We start from the raw sequence: 24,367 nt of genomic DNA, 5'->3' as shown, positions 1-24,367 counted from the left end.
CTATCATGCTATATATACGCTACGATAACAATTAAATACCAAACTTGTTGATCAAATAACAAAAAGTCACACGAATTAATCGCGACCTCTTCAATTAATTCTTTCAAAGGTTTAAAATCTCCTTGCTGCTTTAATGAAGCCGATTTAAGTAAACATAACAACGCAGATTTATGAAATTAAATCATATTAAACTTTTCCAGTTACGTTTCATCCAAGCTGTGACAGCAGTAAAACTTTTTGATTGCCTACCGTTTTTATCAACATTCATTTATTTACAACAACAAAAAAGTCGGAACAAGACTCATTTATTTTAGTTAAGTAAACAATGAAGTTATTTTTTTGTTATCCAAGGGTAAATAATAAAACACTGGTTTTATCTGTATAGTTCCCGTTATAAATAATTTAGGTTCTAGATATAAAATTTTGAATTACCTTTATACGTTTTTAAGTATGAACGATATAATTAGTATTGTGCCTTTACGGAGGTTTATTAGAAAATGTTTTTTTTGTGCAAATAAAATTTTTCGTCGTGACCGTTTCTACTCAACCGAAGAATAAATATCGAGGTTAAATAACACGAGAACATTAAATAAGTTTGACTAATATTTCATTGAACACTGATTTACCTTTTCGGACGTAAAAAAGAACAACACATCACGCACAGAACACTGAAATATTCGTTGGAAGTTATTTAAAAAAAATTTCAGAGAACCAGGGCCGTTGAATAAAGCAGAGGGTTCCGTAGCGCACCTGTTGGCGCGACGCGAGTGACTATACTACTGGCCCGACGACGCGGACCATTAGTCGCACTCGGAACACGTCATGCGGAAGCCGGTTCTGCTCCGGACATCGGTGCCTTGGAAGAAAACCGCGATAAAGATGCAGAGTAAAAACGAGGACGCACAAAACCAGCAACGACAATGTTGCAAGAATAAGGTGACGCACGTTAAGGAGAGTCGAAAATAAACACATTGCACATGTCGTGAATGTGCAGTTAGCGGTCTCGGACCTCGGTCGCTCGTTATTGGTATCTATATTATCTTTGATCTCAACGTGCACATACACTTACATACACTTCAATAATCATCACCCGCTATCGATAGTTTAACAAAGAAAGCAATTTGTTTACTACGCTGACGAAATTCAAAGCTAATTTGAAACGAGATTAAGGGGAGATTCAGTCTCCGCATAATTAACATCTGACCCGTAACTGTATAACAAAGATTTTATAAATTCTTACCGATTATAGTTTACGACACGCTTTACCGTTAGTGCGGGCAGACAAATAATGAACTGTTCTGATGTTACAGAGTGAGTGATATGCAGATGTATAACAGCGTTCTTTTTTTTAGTTAATAATTTATTTGCTCTATTAATAATTTGTTTCCCGAGCGCTATGACACGTTCTTCTTCAAACGAGGCTTGTGAAGAGTATTAAATAGTAGGCAGCGGCTTGGTTCTGCCTCTGGCATTGCTGACGTCCATGAACGATGGTAACCACTCACCATCAGGTGGGCCGTATACTCGTCCGCCTATACAGGTAATAAAAAAGTATAATTTTTTTTTAAACCGCTTATTTAAATGAAATCTGGCTTATTTCTCCGAGCGAGCTCAGATAGTTTCATTTATTGGTGTCAGGGAGTATTCTAAGCCAGGATGGATAAGTACCACAATCCTGACTATTGCTTCCGCGCTCTCATCATCCGTTCCGAATTAAAGGGTGGGGCAGCCGATGTACAATACAACTAAGATACGATCTCAGCGTCATCAGTGTCATCATCATCATCATCATCATCAGCCCACAGTCGTCCACTGCTGGAGATAGGTCTCTTCCAATCCACACCACTGAGCCCGGTCTTCGGCTCTCCTCATCTACCTCTTGCCTAGTAGCACCGTTCCGGAGGTCATCACACTACCTAGCCAGGTGGAGTCCCACTTTATGTTTTCCTTTGCGCTGTCTCCACTCAGGATCTCAGCATGCTTAGTGGCATTCACATGATGTCTCTTGATGTCTATCGATTCGAGGCCTTAAGATGAATAATCTTCTAGGGTAAGGTATAAAATAAAGACTCCTTTTCCTAGCAAAGTTAAGCTTTTCCAACGAGAAAATAATTAAAATCCTTTGAGGATTCTACGAAAAATTTCTGCTAATATCCCCGAAGACCGGCAGCAGTCGTTTCACAACCGTAATAATTGATAGCAGCTATAAACAAGTACCCGCACAACAATATATTTATTGAATGCTTGGGAGGCGAGTTTGGTAAGTTGTTACCACTATAGCAGTGAAGTAATACATATTATTTAGAATAGAGTCATTCAATAATTTAGCGTTCAGATTTTTACGCCAAATTTCTTCGATCCAGTCCGCTTTCCAGGAAATCACAACCGAAGGGTATTTGTTGACTTATCACTATGGGTGATATAGGAACGAAATCAATCTCATATCTTTTCCGCATTTGCCTTGTTGAAATTCCCGTTGCATCTAGGACTATAAATGTAGAAACGTCACGTTACAGAATTTTTGAATATTTAATGAATATGATATAAACATTTGTTTTATACGAACCCTTAAGTAGATTTTAAAGCGAACTTTTGTTTAAGCTCATAAATTAATCATCATTCAATTTGATCATTATCAACAGCAGTCATTTAAAAAAAATTCAGTCTTCTAGTACTGTACTGCAACAAAGAAATGTTGTACTAACAACTCTATGATCCGCAGCTTATTTTAATAGGAACGAGTTTTTAGACAATTTCGAAATGCTTAGTTAAGTAACGTCAACTTTATTGGTCTATTAGCAGATTGCTCACGCCTTAACTGCGCCACTGAAAGCAGCCTGCATAATTTAACGTTTACGATAATGTTCCCGGAACCCTTATCACGAACGTCATGAAATTATGGCTCGTAATATGTTAGAATGGCCCATTTCAGCCATACAATCGTTCTCCGCGAATTCTTATCTATTAGATCGCAAACTTTCCATATACGCAGAAACGTGGGTCAGTAATCTATTTTGATAATTATCAGCCTCCGCCTGTTTAGTTTTTTTTCCTTGTAGACAAACAAGCATACGGACAATCTGATGGTAAGTGGTTACCGTCGCTGATGGACGTCAACAATGCCACGGGCATAGCCAAGCCGGTGAACATCGCTGAGGACTCCACGCAAGTTTCGTTTGAAGGGAATGATTAAAGTTAGATTACCGAAATCCATTCTTCATATTAGTTGGTTATTTGCGTGATTATAACAGTAACCGTGGTAATAATGCCTAAAGTCGCTGAATGTTTTGTGTATCGACACTGGAAGTACCTACTATGGTCTTGCCTGTTTCTAGAAGCGATCACACATTCCTTTATCAAAGTGAATTGAAAATTTTAATTTACTTGCGTTTACTTGGGTGCGATGTACGCTTTTTGATATCGATGAGTTTTACAACTACAAGTAACTGTTTGAAACCAGGTATCCATCTTCTTTTTTTTTCGGGCCGGGGGCTGAACCTCCAACGAGGTCCCCGAGCCTACGGGGGCCCACGGGCAATGTGGGACTTGACGATCTGCTGATATTGGAAACAGACCGCGGGCCAAAGGAGCTACCGCACTAAGCGACTTCCCTGCACACTTACACGAGACGTCCGATCTCCGTCCGGGGTCAGAACCCGGTCAGAGTAGGGGGGTTCCCCCGGTCAACACTACAACCAGGCTCGCGGTGCCACCCCGCCAGGTATACACCCTAAGCCAACATAAAACAGCTTTTACGTAATATTAGAAAACTAACCGCGATCGTACTCATAGGCACAAGTCATAAATTGCCGATATATGTAAGTACGCATAAATGTTCACGCTCCGCAGAACATTACGAACGTTGCACTGACCGCTATGACTATGAGCAATCGGTAATACAATAGGCTGTCGATCACGCATTATCAGGTCTGTTTTTATAACACTACATGTACAATTCCTTCGATGAGTTTTTACAACATATTTAAAGGAATGCGCGCGGAGGTGTTTCGAGTTCTTTGGACACATTGCCAGAAAGAAAGGTGACAATATAGAGAAGCTGCTGTTACAGGCAAGTTATGCGGAAGAAGATGCCCAGAGGCAAAAGTCCAAGTCCACGTTGCTATCCACACAGCCGAGGATAGGCAGGAGTGGCGCAGGATAATCCAGAAGAAAGTTATTAAAGGAGGCCACGACTCTCAGCATTGAGGATTATCGATGCAAGTAGGAGGAAAGGAATGTAGCATGTAATTCGCGTATATGGGAGCACGTATATCACAAACAACCAATATGAGGTCAGCGGCAAAAAAAAACATTATAATACAACATTTTATGAATGACTAGCGACCCGCCCTCGGTTCGCTTCGGAAACATTAAAACAAACATGAAACCAAAAAAAAAAAATAAAAAAAAAAATATTAAAAAAAAGTAGCCTATGTTCATCAGGGACAATGTCGGCTTCTAACGGAAAAATCATTTTTCAAATCGGTCCAGTAGTTTCGGAGCCTATTCGAAACAAACAAACAAACAAATCTTTCCTCTTTATAATATTAGTATAGATTAACTTTATTCTTAATGTTTTGAATATGTATTGAACTTATTCATAAGCAACCCGAAGAATTAGGAAAAATGACTTTTTTATCGTATCATTGTTTATTTTTTTATTGCCCTTGTAGCGCCTAGGCAGACAAGCATACGGCCCACATGATGGTGAGTGGTTACCGTCGCCCATGGACTTCAGCAATGTCAGGGGCAGAGCCAAGCCGCTGCCTACCGTTAAGTACTCTCCACAACCCTCGTTTGAAGAAGGACAAGCCATAGCGCTCGGGAAACACCGTGGAGGGGAGCTCATTCCAAAGCCGGATAGAACGTGGCAAAAAAGATCTCTGGAAAAGCACTGTGAATGAACGCAGTGGCTCCAGGTAGTATGGATGAACTCTAAAATTGTTATACTAGTTCATTAAAATGGATGTAAGAACGTTACTTGTATACCACCGTCTGTTTGTTTAAAGTACATTTAATCATCAAACACGCAATCCTTATTTATCCATAATAATTACTAATAAGTAATATAAACGTAAAAGCTTGTATGTTTGGATGTTTGTTAGCCATGCGAAAAACGAACGGATTCGGACGAAATTTCACACAAAGACGAGAGTTTATAGCCTGTGTTAACTCAATTTTATCATGATATAATATGACCCGGGCAACACCGGGTATTTATGCCATTAAAAATACGACAACTCTGTTTGTTGGTTAGTGATTTTACCTATAAACAGATGATCTTGAATTCAGATCATCAGCAGATTGAATCTTTTTCATTCTTTCTGAATAATAAACTAAGCACGGGTGATAATACGCGGCGCGTCTAGTGTATAATAAAAATCAGACGAAATGAACAATTAATGAGGTCAAGAATGATAGAAACCGCTGTATAAATAATTATAAATAAACATTTTTTTTGATAAATAAACAGGTCAAATGATAATAACGGATTAATAAGGGGACAACGGTTTTTGTTGGCTTGAATAGGTTAACCACTTTATGGGTCATCATCAGCCCACGGACGTCCATTGCTGGATACAGGCCTATGGCCCTGGTATGTGCAATTCCTCGTGAATGCTGCGTGAATGAATCACACACCGTGAGCTATATCTAGGTGTTGGCAATTTTAAAATTCGTTCTTGAAAGTAGATATGATTAGGGTTTTATTGATCACTTGCTTTGTCCCACTTGTTTAGACGTTAACAAAAGATAAGTAAAGTCTTAGCTTTAACCTTATCTAAGCGGTATCGTATGTAAAACAGAATCCTAATATGGACAAGATAAACGAATACATTCAGTAAAAATTTCGATAATGTCTCGAGGTGGGTGGCGCATTTACGTTGTAGATGTCTATGGTCTCCAGTAAATACTTAAAACTAGGTGGGCCGTGACCTGGTCCACCCATCTAAGTAATAGAAAAAAATGAAGAAATTTTTTTTTGAATTTATGAATATTTTTAACAGAAATCCACATGTTTTGTGTCAGTTTTGATGAGGTAAAATTAATATTATCATCTTACATTTATAATAAAGGGATTTTGGTTTCAAAGATGTATAAGAAATTAAATATTTTTACATATTAATTTGTTCAGGCTTCCCAATAATATGAAAGGCCATGTGGAAACCAACAACCCAAACAAAAATATCTCATTTTACATTCAAATCAAAAACAATATCTTTGCCAGAATACATAATATAATCGGATTTCTCATGTTTGTTAGTAAGACAAAAACAAAAAGATTGCTGTTTTTGTTTACAGTTTATTACGATATAGAAATTTGAATCCTGTTCATTAATATGTAGATGGATTAATTTGTTATTTCATCTTATGTCATGAATGTTACAAATTTCAACTTTTCATAAAATAATAAAATGATCTTTGCTTATATTGTCTTCCCCAAAATGTGTAGCAAGTATTCATGAGCAGGGTTCCTAATGATATTAATGTATTTTTAAATTGAACATTACTTTTTTATTTGTTTCTCTGAAGTCAATTAAATGCTCTATGTCAGTGTTACCCAACGTAGGGTCCACACCGCACAAGGGGGCAATTTGATAATTAAGGGAGGCAATCGCACTACATTAATATAGAAAATCTGAATTAAATTATTTTGAATTTGAATTTCAGTTTTTTATTATGTGTTTTGAAATATTACTTCTTGATAACAGTTTTATAGTGATTTCTTCCTAAAACCTATAATTTATGTTTTGTAAGTGGACAATTTTTTTATGTTAAAAGTTATGTATGGGGGGGCATAAAAATTTTAGCAATGTTATACTGGGGCATAGCCCAAAAAGGTTGAGAAACACTGCTCTACGTCCTTGCATTTTATCATAATGTCTCTCTCTCTCCCTCTCTGTCTCTTTTATTAGTGTTAAAAGGTGATTGAATGATTTGTCAAGTTCCAGCAAGTAACTGTTGCTCATATAAAATGTATGCAATGTATGTATGTATAAAATGTACCTTGCAGTGGCCATTACCACTTTACTCAGTCTATCAGTGCTTATGCTAAAATTGAACACTGAAAAGTTTTGATATTAATTTGTTACTACTAGACTATTCAAAATTAGTTTTTTCAAACTTTAGTTTCTATAATGCGTGTAACAATAAATTATAAAAATGAGAAAAAAATAGCACTCATTTCTTTTAAACTAAAGCTATATTGTTACATAAAAACACATTCAATAAGCTAGTGGTTAAAAATAAAGCAAGTTTCATTTCTTAACAGCAAGATTTACTACTTCCTAGTGTTGAGTGAGGACAATTGTCCAATTACGAGGATTTATTTTAGAACTTGCATTTTTATCTGTATTTAACTCTACTTTTTGCAATCTATTTTTAACAAACTTATTAGTAGGAGTTTAAGATACCAATAATGCTGATTCAATTGAGGAAATTTATTAAGTACCTACTTGAAAATAAAAGAAAAACAGTAAGTAATGGCCTAAAAGTTGGGGAACTTCATAGACAAAAACTGATAAATCACATATTTTATTGGGAAATTATGAATTATATTCAAGCTTAAGTATTTCTAATTGAAATAGGAATGTCTAGCGCTTCATTAGTGGTGGTAACAGAGTTTGGATAAATTAATTAGAGAATTTTGAATTCTATTATACATTTTTTAATTATAAAACTAATTTTATTAAATCAGTTCTAAACATCATGTTGAACTATTGTTCAAGTCCTGATTGATTTGATGTTTTTAGAAAAAAAAAATACAAAATTATTAGTATAAGAAACAAATTTAACAAACAAAAACAAATAATGGCAAAAAATGAATGTCATTTTCAGTTTTCTACTAAGTACACCTCACATGTTAATTATACTAAAACTAATCAGGGAGTTTAATCACACAATTGTTACCTTCATTTCATAATTTTTAGTGTTTCTGAATTAAGATGTTATTTTTAAAAGTAAACAATAAAAGTAACATCTATTGTGTCTGTGTGTTTCACTCACAAAATCTAAACTTAATATAAAAAAGCCAGTGGGTTTCTATATAAGTAGGTCAATAGTTGATGTTTATATGAAAAAAAAAACATTATTAAAACAAGTCACCTACTGATTCTTATTATCAATCATTAACTTTATATAAATAGAAGTGATAAGATTGTGATTTACATTTGTGTTTACAAGATCATTGATTTTTATATTTTGTAATCTTTGAGACTTTAGTTGTTCTTCTACCCTTAGGCATAATATTATACAAAAAATTTAAACAAAAAAAATGTTGAATTTGTTTCAGATTGAAATTTATGTATTTTTTACTCATACTTTGCCACAATTGAATTTATTTGTATAGGTAATAAGGGATGTTGCGAAATTGCATAAGGGAAACGAAGACTGAAAAGAATGTAGTGCATATAAAGAGACCTACACTCAGCATTGCATGGACACAGGTTGAAGAAAAAGATGATGGCATGTTGTGCAAAGAAATAGGTAAGTTCCACTGTGCTGACTTTCTCTCTCTTGAAGCAATCATCCATTCATTCAATCATGCATTCTAGACTAAAGAGTGGTACACCCATAAAACATGGTCAGTAAAATTATAACTTCTTGTTTTAAAGTGGAGGATGCATTCAGATTGAGGTGTGGTTTTTCTGAACCCTATTCATAACAAGAACTTAAGTTCCACACATACACTGATAAAATGAGAAATAGTGTGTGAAAACTGTTAATCTCATGCAATTCATATTCAATTTGTACTTTCATGATTGCTTTGTTTGTTAGTTATTAAATTACTTCTAAATAAATAATGAGTAAGTTTAAAGTTTAGAATTTGCTTTTTAAATTAATTTATCCACTGAACATTATGCAACACTGCAAGGGCCACAACCAGCCAATTGAAAATCTTCAAAAAATTCCGTTCTATTAAAACTGAGAATTTACAAACAATAAACAAAGGCATCAAAATCGATTCGTACGTATTTCACAACAAAATTGATTTGTAAATTTAATAACATGAATAAAACTGAACTATAAATTGTGTAAGCAGAACATCTCACTCGTGGTATTTGTTAGTCGCAGTAAACAAAATAATAATAATCAACCGTTACCTTTCAAACGATCACAGTTCGAGGCAGGTCAACAGGAACAAAGTAGGTTGCTCTTGAACACGATATATTTTTTCCACGTGTTTAAAATACATAAACACTGTATACATACACTAACTACTAATTTTTTTAATATGTTTTCTTCACGATCTATCTAACATTTTTTTAAATCCAAAACTACAAAACTATTTGCAAAATAAAAATTCACTACATGCATTCATTACATACTATCATAGAAGTAGGTAGCTCGCGAAAAATTTGACAGTTTTGACATTGACAGTTATTTCATTTCAAATTGGACATTCGGTTCCTATGAACAGATGTACCGTAGGTAGGTACTTAATTTTTGCAATGGACATCATGTTAATTGTAAAATGTTTGCAAATTACATAGTTTTATTAAAACGAGTGTTTGCACAGCTAATAATTTATTTTTGAAATATAAATCTAAGTTATTTTCTACGATCCTCATTCCTGGATCGGCTCACTAATGCCACCTGTCGGCTGAGCATGGGATCACAAAATATTACTTAGAAATCACGCATTTAGTTCATGTAGAAGTCACAAGATGACTTGTTTTGTTATATTTTATTAGATTTGCAAGCGGCGACCGCATTCGAACGGTTGTGTTATAATTGAGGCCTATAAAAACAAAGGCAGCTAAATCCAAGTCTGTCAAATATTCAGGTAAACTACAAAAATCGCCCTAAACACGTCATTACGGATCCTCCCGATCTATCGAAGTACTGCTCTTGCTAGGGCCAGTGTTAGCAACACTCCCGGTTTGAGAAGCTGAAATAACTTTGTTCGAATAGCTACGATATTCTTTAATTTAAAGCAGATTTATAAAGAATGAGAATATCACTAATAATCTGAATTTTAAATGATAAAACTTCGTTTATTAGTACTTAGTACTGAATAAAAATAATTTTTTTGAACTGAATTTGTTACAGATTTACCTGCATTTGTTATAACATGAAAACACTAAAGCGTGTCCAACTAACTAAACAAGATAACGCCATTGTTAATCCGTTTTACGGCATTATGACGTTTAGCTGCCTTTGATTTTATAGGCCTCAATTTAAAGCTATCTTTGATCCTACTTTATTTATTTCCCGAAATAAATTCGGAGTATTAATGTCTTATGCACTAATTATTGCATTATTAGAGCGATTAAAAACGAAATGAACTGTGTTGGTAACATTTGTACTCACATGTGTAACTTTAATTTTAATGTACCTACTTTACATTTACCTTACTTACATGTGTTACTGTATTCAGGTAGGTAAATTTTATTTAATTAAAAACACGTAATTCAAAGGGCTAAATGAAACGGCACGATAAAAACTGAAACATTTTATTTCAAAGTATAACTCTTCATCATATACGCAACGTTTATTAAAATACACGTAACTGGAAGCCTCTAAAAATTTTAAACAACCTGATTCCAGACAAAATAAAGTAGCTTAAAAAATGGTGTAGCTTAGTTAAATTTAAAATAAGTTAGAAATAAAGCGTCTTTCGACGGAGGCCAGGAGATCACTTGAGGTTATTTTTCACCTAGAAACAAATTGAATTGTTAATTTTAAACTTATATATTAATTTTAACGTAGTACATTTTCATACATACTCGAAGATTGTACGTTTGAACGAGGATTTTGAATGTGCCAATTAGGTATGTAAAACTGTGATCATAGAAGGCGCTGTACTAACATTTTTAAATATTATTCACTTTCAAAGATGTATTTTAAATTTGATTTAGGTTGAAAATTCATACAGAATAAACATGCGTACTTATAAAAGTAAATCAATATCTACAGCTATGTTTATATCTAATAATACATACGTATTACATTATTAACACTAGGAAGCTGTTTTAAAATAATAAATGTATATAGTTATTTTATTGAGTTAACATAAATATAAAGAAATTAGCCATCGCGTTTTACGTTTTCTAACCTACTGTAATTTTTTTTGCGTACAATCTTAAATTCAATTAAATTAATATTAAAATATGGCCCACGCATCAATATGCCGATTTCATGAAAAAAAATATTTGATAGCAATGTATTACATATAACAATATGTCAAATTTGGTATGAACACTTATAGTCGTGATATTTCACCATGGAAAGCTACACGCTTGTCCGACGGTTTCATCGACCCTTTATTTCTTGAGATAATACGCAAGACGCCGCTCTCACTGTCAATGGCGACCGATATCGGACGACGGTAACAAACTTTTTGTGGCCTATAGATGGTATGGATCTCACAAACATGTGGTTCAACAAGACGGCGCCACTTGCCATACAGCTCGGAAAATATTGCGTGAAATTTAGCGCCATTTATGCGAAGATGTCATTCAAAATTGGTCCAAAACTATACACCATCTACAGCGGAGGCGCGTCGGCCATTTCAATTGGTCCCATCAAATTATATTCCATACATAATGTCATCGAATACCCTATAAAATAAAATAAAAATTGTGGCAATATCACTTAAACAGTATTTTTTATATTATTTTTAAGTTCGACCGCTCTTAAAGAAAAACCCTTTGTTTTGCAATCGTTGTAAATTTCAACTCGATAACCGGAACGGACATCATTGAATATTTATTTTCGATATTATTATTTATTTATTATTGTGTGTATAGTACAACTGTGTGACAATTTTTTAGAAAAAGATAGGTATAAGCTCATTGTAATTTTAAGTCGTCGTGGCCTAAAGGATAAAACACCTAGTGTACTCTTATCGGTCGATGCGTGTGTTCAAATCCCGCTGGCAGGTACAATTTTTTGTAATGAAATACGTATTTAGCTCATGTTCATATATTATGACTTCAACAATGAAGAAATAACATCATGTAATCAAAATTAAACACGCAAAATGTGTAGTGTGCTGGTGAATCGGCTAGGTACCACTATTTTCATTTATTTTATTTCTTCGTTGCCATTTGAAAGGCGCCGCCGGTATCTATTTTACTATACAACTGAGACTTAAAACTCACGTATCAAGGTAAATTAAATTAGTTGGCACGATCAAAACTTTTAACACAAGTGCGAATAAAATATTTTTGAAAAAAAAAACATATGAATACTTACCTGCTTTTGCTCAAATATAAATTTCACTATAAAGGCAATAAATTAAAACACTATGCACGTAAACATGCAGTAAAATACTAATAAAAAAAACACAAACATGCTTAACGAATAAACTTTATCATTAATAACTTTTTGATTGAATTTGGCACAAGGAAACATGAATTTGAAACTTATTTCTTGATTTAATATTCTGAATCAATACAAATTTATATAGAAATCAATCACTTCAAATTAATCCATAACAAATATTTACATCTGCAGTTCTGAATTTCAAGTAGTTACCAAAATAATGAATTTCGTAAATTTTACTATTAGGTACAATCACAGGTAAAGTATATTATTATAATATTTTAAAAATTAAATCTTTTAAAAATTACGTCCTCCTCAAGGTAGGCTTAATTAGGTAACATCTTGTTATAAATAATTAAACATGCCTATTCTAAAGTAATTTAAATGTACAATGTGGCTTAGGCCAGAATCATAGGTCATGTAAAAAATATGAAAAATAAAAATTTATAATATTTGAATACAATTTAAAGTAATTAAATGTAACTCATTATAAGTATATATAATCAAGAAAAGCTTAGGAATTTCAGAACAATACGAATAGGTAACTAACTCATATTAATTATAAATGTTTAATATTACTATTGATCGCTCATTAGAATGTTACATTACATGTATTTCCACACCATAATAATAATGTTATACATATTATTTTCTCATAATTCGATACCCAAAGTAGACAATTTTGTAAATAAATTAATAGTTCTGATAAATCATTTTCACGGTGTGGAATTACTCTACGCTAAAATAATTGAACCGGATGCAGGATCGCGCGGGCTTGTTAAATAATTAGCATAGCGATTATCGTGATCATTGCTAGGAGTAAGCCGAGGAGCGTCAGCCAGTCGAGTTCTGGAAGGTGTTGGGAGAGCATCAGAGTGTACGTACAAGCTAACGTCAACGTGCCTGGGTCGCGCCAACAGCGCTTACGCTGCGGACTATCGCCTGTCACAACAAAAACGGCAAACTATAAAATAATAACGAAACTGACTGGTCACACACCAAGCTATAAGAAAATTAATTTTTATTAGTACTTAAAGTAGTCGAGATCATTGTTGAAAGTTATACTTTGAAAGCAAATGTTATTGTTTTTATAGCTTGGTGTTTGTCCAGTAACTGCAATTAGTTAGGAACTTAATTAAGTTTTGGGAATCTGATTGAGAAACTAGAACATAAAACAAAAAGCGGGATGCAAAATGATTAATATGATAAACATACACCATGCATAAGAGCGGGCCACGTACCTCTGCTATCATTCTGTGAATTATTTTGCCTTTTAGATCTCCACGGCACTATATTATTTGGGAGTGAGCAGCTTTGACTAGGAGTATCATTTGCAAGGTCTACTGAAAGCCTTCTCAATTGCTGTGTCATAGTCTGAACTAATTTCGGAGAACTAAGTTCTTGTCGAACTTTATCATCCTTCTCATCTTTAGCTTCAGTTCCTTGCTTTTTACTACTTCGAGATTCATTGTTTTCACAAACGTTACTTTTTGTATTTGTTTGGCAGTTACTGTCTAATTTAAAGATGGTCGCTAATTCCTCAGAGGAGTTATATTCTGTTGAATCAGGGTCTTTCCTTTGTTCTAAGTCATCTTCGTAAATAGACAGATTAACGGAAGCCCTACAAGGCATTTCTTGTGTACTCTCGCTTTGTGATGTTTGCCGCAGTTTCTCGCTAGCTTCAGTAATGCTCGATATTTTCGAAACATCACTCTTTTCACAGTTAGTTTTTGTATTTTTAGGTGAAAAAAGTTTTTCGTTGACCTGAGTTATACCAGCTATCAAATCGGAGATTCCATCTTTTAATTCTTTGAATGCGTTTATTTCGTTTATCTGCCTTATTTGTTCATCGGTATTCAAGAAAGGGTTAAGACGGTTGACTACTGGATGTTTTGGTTCGGGCTCTGATTGTACAATCACTTTATTAGCATGCTCTGGTTTGTCAACGTCACTATAAATATCAGATGAAGTTAAATCGTATTTTGATTTAACGTTTGGTAGAATAACTGTGGTTTCATCAGCTTTTGAATGTTCTTGTTCTTTAGGTACGTAACTAGAAAGTTTTAGGCTTTCGTCTTCGAAATTCAGTTCTTTTTCAAAGCTGTGCTTTAGTTGATCTTCTACTTTATGTAGTTGATTCGATATTACTAGTAAACTATCTTCGGTTTTCTTTGCTTTGGAGGTCTCATCGGATATAGATTTTCCGTTCTGATTAAAATTCTCTTTGGGTTGACATTTTATATGATCGGATTCAGGGGGAAATTCATCGTGTGATTTATTTGTCAAGCCATTGAGAAAACTTAGTCTTCGATCAGAAATTCTGCTTTGGATATCTTGTTTCTTTTCATTGTTATTTCTATTTTTATCTAACTCAGCTAAAGCGACACCTAGCTTATTACTTGTATCCATAGCTTCCTGAGCAAGCATACTAAGAACCTGTTGAAACTCGTCTTTTGAAGAACGCTTAGAAGCTTGAGGTGATCTACTAGATGGAGATGAGCTTTTAGACTTATCACAAGAAAAAGTTTTAGCAAGATGCTTTTCATCACAATGTATGAATGAATCATCTTTGGTGAAATGATGAGAAGGTGCATGGGTGTTATTGACTAATAGATTTACGGTATTGTGTCTTTGTTTTACCTTATTACGTGGAAATTGGTCCTGTTCGTTGTCATTTTTGTCATGACTATCTCGTAGGCGCTTCATTACATCACTATTACTATTTGTTTTCTGCAGGGTGGCATTTTTGGTCATGTTCAAAGCTTCATCGATTTCTTTCTGAATCATGGAGAATATATTGGCTGACAAAGATCTTACAGCTCTTTTCTTTTTCAGGTTTGCTGCAGATTCTTTAGTGAGGGGGAATTCATTTACACTTTGGTTATTATTTATCATGGCACTATATCCATCTCCATTAAAGAGAGCTGAATGCCTATTATCTTTTCTGAGACTTCTGTACGCTAGATCGTCAGACACCAAGTCAGGTGACCTTCGCGGAATAAAGCGTGAACGTCCTTTGTTTTCTGGTGTGGCATGCAAATAATCACTTTGAGGAGCAGGAGACACGGGTACTATGGGAATGCCAAAAGGTGGTTGGGGGTCAAGCGTTTTTAAGCGATTGTTTGTTTGAGTAATATTTCTATACATCACATCATCATGTACAACATCAGGCTCATTGCGCTCAGATCTTCTGTCATCATCTGACGCATATGGTACGTATACTGGAGATGCTAACATATAACTTATTTGTGCTTGAGCTTCTTTATGTGTTGGTTTATCTTTAGTCAATGAATTCAATCTACGAAATGCCATATCGTCTTGCAATTTATCGGGTAAGGTGGACCTCCGTGAGTTACGTCTTAATGGAGTTACAGGCTGACTTCGTAGTTGTACATCGTCGTCGTTTCCATTCCAGTCGTTGAAATGATCGTAAAATTTTGGCGTCATAAGCTCACGACGTTCGGCTCTATCTAACAAATCTTCGTCACCCAAACCTAAGCTATTATAAATTGCTTCCAACTCATTAAGAGCATCGTCTAAGTTTGTCGATTTGCGTCTTTCGGAGCTTTTTTCATCATCAGACAATTGGCTGGTGCTAGAGACGAAAGTATCAGATTTATGGCGGATATGTGTTTTAGGTGTGGGTGATGTAATAGCTTTCGGTGGTTCAACTGTTACTGATCTTTTATATTCAGTTGTCGCTTTCCATATTTTAGGACAATCTACTGTGTCAACGGATGACGCCCGAAAACTACATCTATTTTTATTTTTTTCACCAGCTACGTTTAGGTCTAGTCTGTTTAATTCCGATGTCGGATTTACTCTACGATGCAGAGCATAGTTTGAAAAATCACTGGTGCTACGATTATTTCCATAAATACTTTGCTGCTTCCTCTGTCTTTCTGCATCATCAATTTTTTTCCAAAATTCTGCTGATGCATTTCTTGGTCGTCGGTAAACACTCTCAGCGACATTTTGAGATGATTGAGAATCACTTAAATATTGATTTTCGTTCCGCTCACTAGAGCCGTTTTGACCATTTTTAATACTTATCGGCCTTCGAGACCTAGGACTTTGATCGGCGTAGTATAAGTAATCGTTTCTTAACTGTACAGATTCAGGCTTGGTGACATGAGTTTGTCCAAGAGATTTTCTCCAAGGCGAGTTCATGTAAATACCATAGTGATTTGGCTCAGCTGAAACAGACGCTGGTCTTCTCGGTTGATCACTTCTCTGTTGGAAGTTCCACTTGTATTCATTATTCTGCATTGCAATGTGGTCTTCAGAGTTGGATAAAGGTCTTCGTAGTCCATTGAATCCTAGGTCAATAGACCGCTCTTGACTTCGTCTCATAATTCTTTCAAAATCATTGTTTGGTACACCGTGTAAAGTTTTTGGGTTACTGTTGTATCTGTCAGTTATTACAGGATTATTTTCATAGTACATGGATAATGGTGTAACGACTTTTCGATGCATATCCCTCGGAGGTGGCACCGGTGGCGCCTTTTCTTCTCGTCTCACATTCGTTACATTTCCCAACGGAAATTTCACGCATAATACGTTTTCAGGATTTTCATACTGGCGACTGATGCTTCCATCTCTATCGTTATTAATATGAAGCGATTGCCTGTTTTTATTAGTATTGGTTGGACACTGAATGGAGTAATTAATGTGTTCATTGTTAACTTTAGCATTAAAATTAATAGACGACGGATAGCTCTGGGTAGAAGGGAAGGATGATATTGATTCAGACTTCATAGGACGACGATTAATATCATTGTTATGGGTATTTTCGGATTTAATTTGATTGTTTTGATCTCTTTTGCAAGTTCCATAACCGCTGCTTTGACTGGTGGGAGTTCTTGTCAACATATCGACTTCAGCTTTTGTATAGCCTTGATGTAATAATTCGGCTTCTTTATTTAATTGATTCTCTTCGTCACGTGATAATCTTTTGATGTATCTCTCATTTCTTGCGCTTCTCGATCTTTTATTCAACGAACTATCACGTGAACGCATCAACGATTCATCGCTTCGAAATCTTAGCATTGACGACGAGTTTGAGGACCTAAGTGATTCTTCATCGCTACTGGTGTCGCCTTTAATACTGTTTCGCAAAGCTTCTACTCGGGCTTTTAATCTACCTTTTCTCGTCTTCCGAGAAGGCGTATCCAATGCAGTTTTACTAGTTTTGTAGCTGTCCTCTTTTAAACTGAGGGTTTCTTTTGAGCCTCTGTAAATTTCTTGATTTTTATTACGGTAATTGAGGAAACCTGCCGATGGATCGGATAATACACCATCGTCAGTTACTTCCCGGGCATCTCGTTTGGCTAGACTTTGAGCGCGTCTCGAATCTCTTATGACTATATGATCAAAATTGTTGACTGCGGGCGTTTTCTTTTTCTTTTTACATTTTCTTTTCGAAGGCGATCGCGTACTGACTCCTTCGTCGGATTCAGAAGAGGAAGCGCTTTCTTCTTCTTTTTTCTTTCTTCGGAATAGCTTTCCCAACGACCATTTCTTATCTTTTTTGGTACGCTCTAGGTCGTCGACGCGTCGCGGTACTGACGCATACTCTTCATTATATGGACGGTATGTTGATGAGGTTGCGCTTGAAACATCTCGGTGTGGAGCGGGCGGCGAGTTCACGGCCTGAAATCGAGAAATATTCCAATTAATATAAACTTCAATACTTTTATTGTGTGAAAAGTAATGAGCATATACCATAATAAATTAGTTACGACTAGATGTCTACTAGCGTACGTTCTCTCAAGGACTAGTATTTGGCCACTTATCAAATTTAAAATATTCCGTTGTACAATACTATTGTGAAATAATGCTTTAAAATATTTTTGTTTGATCTGGGTGTATATTTTTTTGTATTACCAGGAACTTTATTTTTGTAGTTAAGGATTATTATCAAACAAGGTTAAAGTTCATTGGGTCAAATTATCCAATGATAAATTTTATTTTACTAAATTTATTCCACAATCAAAAAAATACTTATTGCGTTTTATTCTTATTGAGTGTTTAAAGTATATTTCAAATATTTCTCTTTAACGGAAATTAATTATGGTATATTCGGAAGAGTTTAGCGGTAGGTATATTTGTATCGTTTTAGATTTGTTTCAGAAAAAAATCTTACTGGTTTTGCACAAAAATCGTTATAACAATATTGTAAAATTACACAATATTTTAAGTGTTATTATATTTTTTGTAGGCTCGTTTCACAAAGCATGAGTATCATTGCTTGAAAGACATATCTTATGGCTCGGAGTGCGACACAGACTTTTGTTTTCGAATAATGTCACATATTTTAAGGTGTGTGGCGCATTTACGTTGTAGATGTCTATGGGCTCCAGTAACCACTTAACACCAGGTGGGCTGTGAGCTCGTCCACACATCTAAGCATTAAAAAAAAAATATCATCTAGCAATAGTAAAATCATTTTTATTTTTGTTTACCTAGGTGAGTGAATGAGCTCACAACTCACCCTATGTCAAACGATTACCTGAACCTATAGATATCACAACGCGAAAGCCACCCCCCACCCTGAATCACGAGTTCAAAGTCTCATTTGTATTGCAAAATGGCTGTCGCAAATTTCAAACGGCAGCGCATAAACGCTTCGCGGCAATAATTGTGGGGCTAGTGGTGCCTACCCGTGCGAGAATACCGCCAGCTAATGTCGATTCGCGTTCAGAGAACGTTGCTACACATTAATCCAATGAATCCCTACATAGACTACCGGTCTCATATTTGAGCGACAAAATAAAGAACCCAAAAATAATATTAAGCGTTGGCCACTTTTAAAATTGGAGTACATAACAAAATTTCATTTAAAAGAAAAAAAAACTTACAGGCAGGAATGATCTAAAGTAGTCGTTATTAGTCCTTTCAGCCACAGCTACCATTGTAGCCATAGTCGATTTCACACATGTATTTTAGGATCGCACACACAAACTCCCACACTCGAACGCGTTTGGCGCGACATACCAAACAAACGTTTTAATAGTTTGTATATTTATATGTTTATTTGTTTTGATTTATCGCAGTCCAAAATAAATAAAAATTATTATTTAGCATGAACATAAAATTAACACTTTCTTAACTCTTTATATTTTTACGAAACTAAATCAATTTATAGTCTCACAATTCTTAAAGTACATGACTCAACTCAAAATAATAATAAACTTAGTTATTTCACGTTCGTTTTGTAGTAACATTACCGATCTTCAGGTATATTCAGGTTCTATTCTAATGAATTATTCAGATACTATTTTAATTATTGTCTATACAGAGGAGCTGCTAACATTTAATATGTCTGCTGCTCAGCTGATAACTTTTATCGCACTTTATTAATTACACTATTATTTTCATTAACTCAACAAATATAAAGGTATAAAGAAAGGATAAATTTTTATATTTCACTTTTATTTATATGGTTTTGGTTTTTCTTTGTTCTTATTATTGTTTAATATTTGAATTAATTTTGATAACAACTATTAATTGAACAATATGCGTGCGTTCGGCTGATAAGTCGCGCACTATACTGCCCTCCGCGACGGCGACTCGCGATAATTCCGGATACCGACGCGCGCTATAGACCTGTCACAATATTGTCCAGAACTTGTTATATTACGAAATGACTGTATTAGTTGAAAAATCTACTGTAATCGATGTTAGATGGAAACTGTAAAAGGCGTTTGTGATTATTCGAATGTGGTTGTTATACTATACAAACACATGATTTGGGACTTTTGTTCAAAATTAAATCATATTGTGTCTCTATTACTTTTGATGGAATTTAAAAATATCAGTAAACAACTTTTTCAGTATGCTGCACAATAGACTTTTCGTAAAATAGCTTATCTTCAAAATGGTCAGTGTCAGAAGCACTTGTGATCCTAAATTTCTTAGCTATAACAGAACGGCGCTGCTCCACAAATCTAGCTATTTATAAATCCAGGAACGTCTAGCGTTTTTTTTCTTTATTTAATTTTATTCAGATGCAATTCTCGCGTCCAGAGCGGGCTCTTGTTTATATTCGTGTTAATTTTCACGCTCATTCTGTCTGGACTAACGGCAAACGATATTAGAATTTTAACTTTTCTCTACAAGCACGGTCAATTAGCGCATGGTATTCCTTGGTAGCATATATAAAGTAATGCAGTGAGCGCAAGGTAGCGTATCTTTTTTAGAATTTACTTTTTATTTTTTTATCGCTTAGATGGATGGACGAGTTCACAGCCCACCTACTGTTAGGTGGTTACTGGAGCCCATAGAAATCTACAACGTAAATGCGCTACCCACCTCGAGATATAAGTTCTAAGATCTCAGTATAGTTACAACGGCTACCCCACCCTTCGAACCGAAACGCATTACTGCTTCACGGCGGAAATAGGCGGGGTGGTGGTACCTACCCGTGCGGACTCCCAAGAGGTCCTACCACCAGTGAAAACTCTTTGGAAGAGGTCGATTTTAGCGATCAGGCGATATTGACTATATGTTTTGAGGTGGAATAAAGCATGCCATCTCACTCTTTAATGTAAATTAATGTTGCTTTTCTTGTTTCTCATATCCATAAATGTTTTTTTGTAGACCAAATGAAAATAATCTTGTTCAATCAAATTTCATATATTTTTACGATTAACTATATTGTGTTCAACTAATGTTACGTTCTAATTTATATACATTATACAAATCGTTGTGATTTTCCGGACTCAATTACGCATTTGAAAAATATTCAAAAAGTTTACTATTTACGAGATATTGCAAATTAAATATTTTACACCTAACGTATACAAACAATGATTTTAAGGTTTCATATTATCATTTTTAAATTTTCTTACGTCACGAACAACAGTCAATGGTTACATTATAAATATTTATTTGAATGATGAAAAAAAAAGAGTTCATGACCCGACACAGTAAGAGAAAAGGGTGCACGTAGGTCAAGAGTTCTTTCAAGCGCTCTTAAGGTACGTTTGTGAAAGTCCGTATTTTTGTCATGAAAAAAAAGAAGATAATTATACGAATAAAACTTTATCGGAGATTAAGGGATACGAGAAACATTATCTGAAGTAACTATCATCAAAAAGTGTAAAAACGCAAACGCATAAGACAGAAACAAAGAAACAAACAAATTTTAAATGCCTGATAATTTTAAATGGACAATTATTAATAATTTTAATTAAACACTTTGTTTTACTATGTCCTTAATTATTATAATGATGTCGCAATCGAGAAATCAGCAGATGACCTAAATCTTCCACCGAATTCATTACGTCAAACGATAACATTCGCGTAATGCGTCCATATTAATTTAAACGTTATTATCATTCTTCAATCAACCTCATTCGGTGTAGTTTTATCAAATGTATGTATTTTTTACAGAAAGAAAAGCAGTATTAATAATAACTTTAAGTTTGCATGTACCTGTATTTTTTTTTATTAAATTAAAAAAAACTCCATATTCAAACATTCAAAGTAACGACTTGTACTTCATTAAGGATACCAGATATAGCATACAGGAGTGACTGCTAATTGCAGTCATGCATTTCATGCAATCGTAGTACAGCGTCAGAAACTACTAGAATCAAATTAAAAGACAAGCCATTGGTGTCAAGGAATTACAGATTTTTTTTACCAGTTTGAATCACCATCATCTCTATTATAAAATTACCATTTGAAATTAAATTAAAACTTACATAATTTCTCATGATAGGGCTTCTTGTTAGCTCGCCCGAGTAGCTACCACCACCGCACCTATTTCAACCACGTAGCAGTAAAGCGTCTCGATTTAAAAGATGATTAAATTAGGACTCAGAACTCGTCTCAAGATGGGTGATGGGGTTCATGATATAATGGGCTATATGTCTATAGTATCCGGTGGGTTCCGATGTCAACTTCACACAATGTGAATCATGAGCTTGTTCGTTCGTCTCTACCGCAAAAAATAGCATTCGAATTATCAACATACCCCCGTAAGTTATTCGTCTTTGCAATACAACTAAAAGTTTCGAAATTGATCACCTCAATTTGAACGTAGATGATTTTATAATTGTCTTTAGTAAGAGTGACAGTCCTTAGGTTCAGATGCGACATTTTAGATGTCAAGTAGACGGAACGCATTGAACATATTCTCAAAGCGATCATCGATTAACTAGATTCGTATCAATTGTGAAACGACTACTGTTATTTCAAAGCAGTACAAAGGTCTTTAGAGTTATTTTTCAACCGGGCGTTGACCTTTCCGATAGAGGAATATGGCTGAAGTCCGCCTGCAGGAGCTAAAACTGACTTTAATCCGGATTGGTTCTGTTGGAGAGTACTATAAGTGCAAAAATCAGCTGTTAATATGAATCATAGGAGAAAAGTATTTCAGCTATATCATTCATCACATACGTTTTTTAATGGTCCTAGAGTCAGTACGGTACAGCAACCGAGTCGGTTTGACGGAAAAAGAGTTCATTTAGATAATGAAAAAAAAATCCGATCTACAATGAGTTCTGTCATTGAAACAATGGCCTTCGGTACACATCGCATCGTTACAAAATAGTACGCCCACTGTGAATTACATCACAGGAATCGGTCACGTATTGTTTGGTGTAAACAAAAATTTTGTAAGCTAAACAACATAATATGTTTTTTTAAATTTAAAATGAACTGTCTTGGGAAAAATCAAGACCTATATTTGCCAATAGTAAGCACGTATGCACTTTAGTGTTCTCCATATTTTTATGGGGAGCAGAGCCCTGGACCCTGAAAAAAGGCGATCGCGAACGAATTGATGCATTTGAGATGTGGTGCTGGCGAAAGATGCTAGGAATTCCCTGGACAGCACGTCGCACCAACGTGTCGATCTTCTAAGAACGCCAGATAAAGACGAGACTTTCTACCATCTGCCTACGTAGAATTCTGAAATACTTTGGCCACATTGCCAGAAAGGATGACGGCAACTTCAAGAAACTAATGGTGACTCGCAAGCTGGTCGGAAGAAGACCACGAGATAGAAGCCCGATACGTTGGACTGACCAGATCCGTACTACTCTTGACACCACAGTTCAAGATGCTCTACAATCGGCGGCAGATAGGAACAAATTGTGTGGAAAGATCCAGAATAAACTCTTGTTGCGAGGAGGTGGTCACAACCCTCAGTATTGAGGAAACCGAAGCGAGAAGAAGAAGAAAGCGGATTGACTTTATGAAGAAACAGCATTGCTTGAAAATCTCCTAATATCATGATGATCATGTTACTTGCTACATGAACACAGACGCTCAATTTTATTACGAGGCCGTCAGCGATGGTTTTCCGTTAGTTTTTGGAACACCCTGTACACGGTAGGAAACACTCTAAAATACTAAACAGTTGAGAAGTCACTCATTTAAAATCAACATAAGTCACAGAACGTTACAAATGTCGACGTGTATTGAAAATTTAAAATCCCTCACAATTCCCATCTCATGGTATCATGGCGTCCCATAAATTTAACTGACAAGATATAAATCTACGGAACTCTGGCCTATTTATAATGGCGCGTTACGTTTTCGTCGGTGGTCGCGGAACCTAAACATTTTTCAACTTTAATTAAACAGTCTCTTTAAATTTAGACGCGGAATTAATTGATATGTATAAGTTTTGTATTGGAATTGACTAGTTGAAATAAGATGCATATTTCTCACGGTATGCTGAATGATTGGTACACGTTCATTTCTGTACGCAGCATTTAGGAACATTTTCTTTGTGATAATTTATTAGATTCGCAAGGATTTTATTTTTTATTGCCCTTGTAAACAGACGGGCATATAGATTTCCAAGCGTTAGGGCTTACATAAATGCTTTTTGGTATTTGACAAATATCTGTTTTGATTGTTTGCACTTCAATTGTATAAGATTTAGCTTCCTATCGCACAATCCAACTTAAATGCATTCTTAACTGAACTAAACAGATACATAAAAAAAAAAAAATAATGTTCGGCACAGAAACGAAAGCAAATGAAAACATCTATTTATCTACACGCCACCAGAATTCTGTGAGCTATTTTCGTAACGCCTCTTTTTAAATAATTCAGGTGTTACTATTTATATTTTCAAGGT

The 24,367-nt window shown here is 34.9% G+C and overlaps 2 protein-coding genes across 17 annotated transcripts in view; both read right to left on the bottom strand.

Moving 5' to 3' along the window:
- The window catches only part of Svil (Supervillin), a 211,211-nt gene extending 201,858 nt beyond the window's left edge, over positions 1-9,353 (bottom strand). For 9 of the 10 annotated variants that reach the window (XM_089730870.1, XM_028173249.2, XM_089730872.1 and 6 more), the window contains exon 1: positions 9,102-9,353. The gene's annotated coding sequence lies outside the window, so the exon portion shown is untranslated. Of the gene's footprint in view, positions 1-626; positions 786-9,101 lie in introns of those variants that run through there. The other variant, XM_089730871.1, reaches the window with a different exon arrangement.
- A 1,085-nt stretch (positions 9,354-10,438) lies between these two features.
- LOC114242274 (uncharacterized) overlaps positions 10,439-24,367 on the bottom strand; it is a 130,393-nt gene continuing 116,464 nt past the window's right edge. For 3 of the 7 annotated variants that reach the window (XM_028173373.2, XM_089730886.1, XM_089730889.1), the window contains exons 2-3: positions 13,509-17,919; positions 10,439-13,209 (exon numbers count right to left, since the gene is read on the bottom strand). In XM_028173373.2, coding sequence (XP_028029174.2) covers positions 13,046-13,209; positions 13,509-17,919 — 4,575 coding nt within the window. In that variant the 3' untranslated portion in view covers positions 10,439-13,045. Of the gene's footprint in view, positions 13,210-13,508; positions 17,920-19,127; positions 19,825-24,367 lie in introns of those variants that run through there. The other 4 variants (XM_028173375.2, XM_028173371.2, XM_028173374.2 and 1 more) reach the window with 4 other exon arrangements.

This window comes from Bombyx mandarina, chromosome 11, assembly GCF_030267445.1.
Source record: "Bombyx mandarina strain Sakado chromosome 11, ASM3026744v2".
In the NCBI taxonomy this organism is placed as follows: domain Eukaryota; kingdom Metazoa; phylum Arthropoda; class Insecta; order Lepidoptera; family Bombycidae; genus Bombyx; species Bombyx mandarina.
This window is presented reverse-complemented; position numbering and strand designations above follow the sequence as displayed.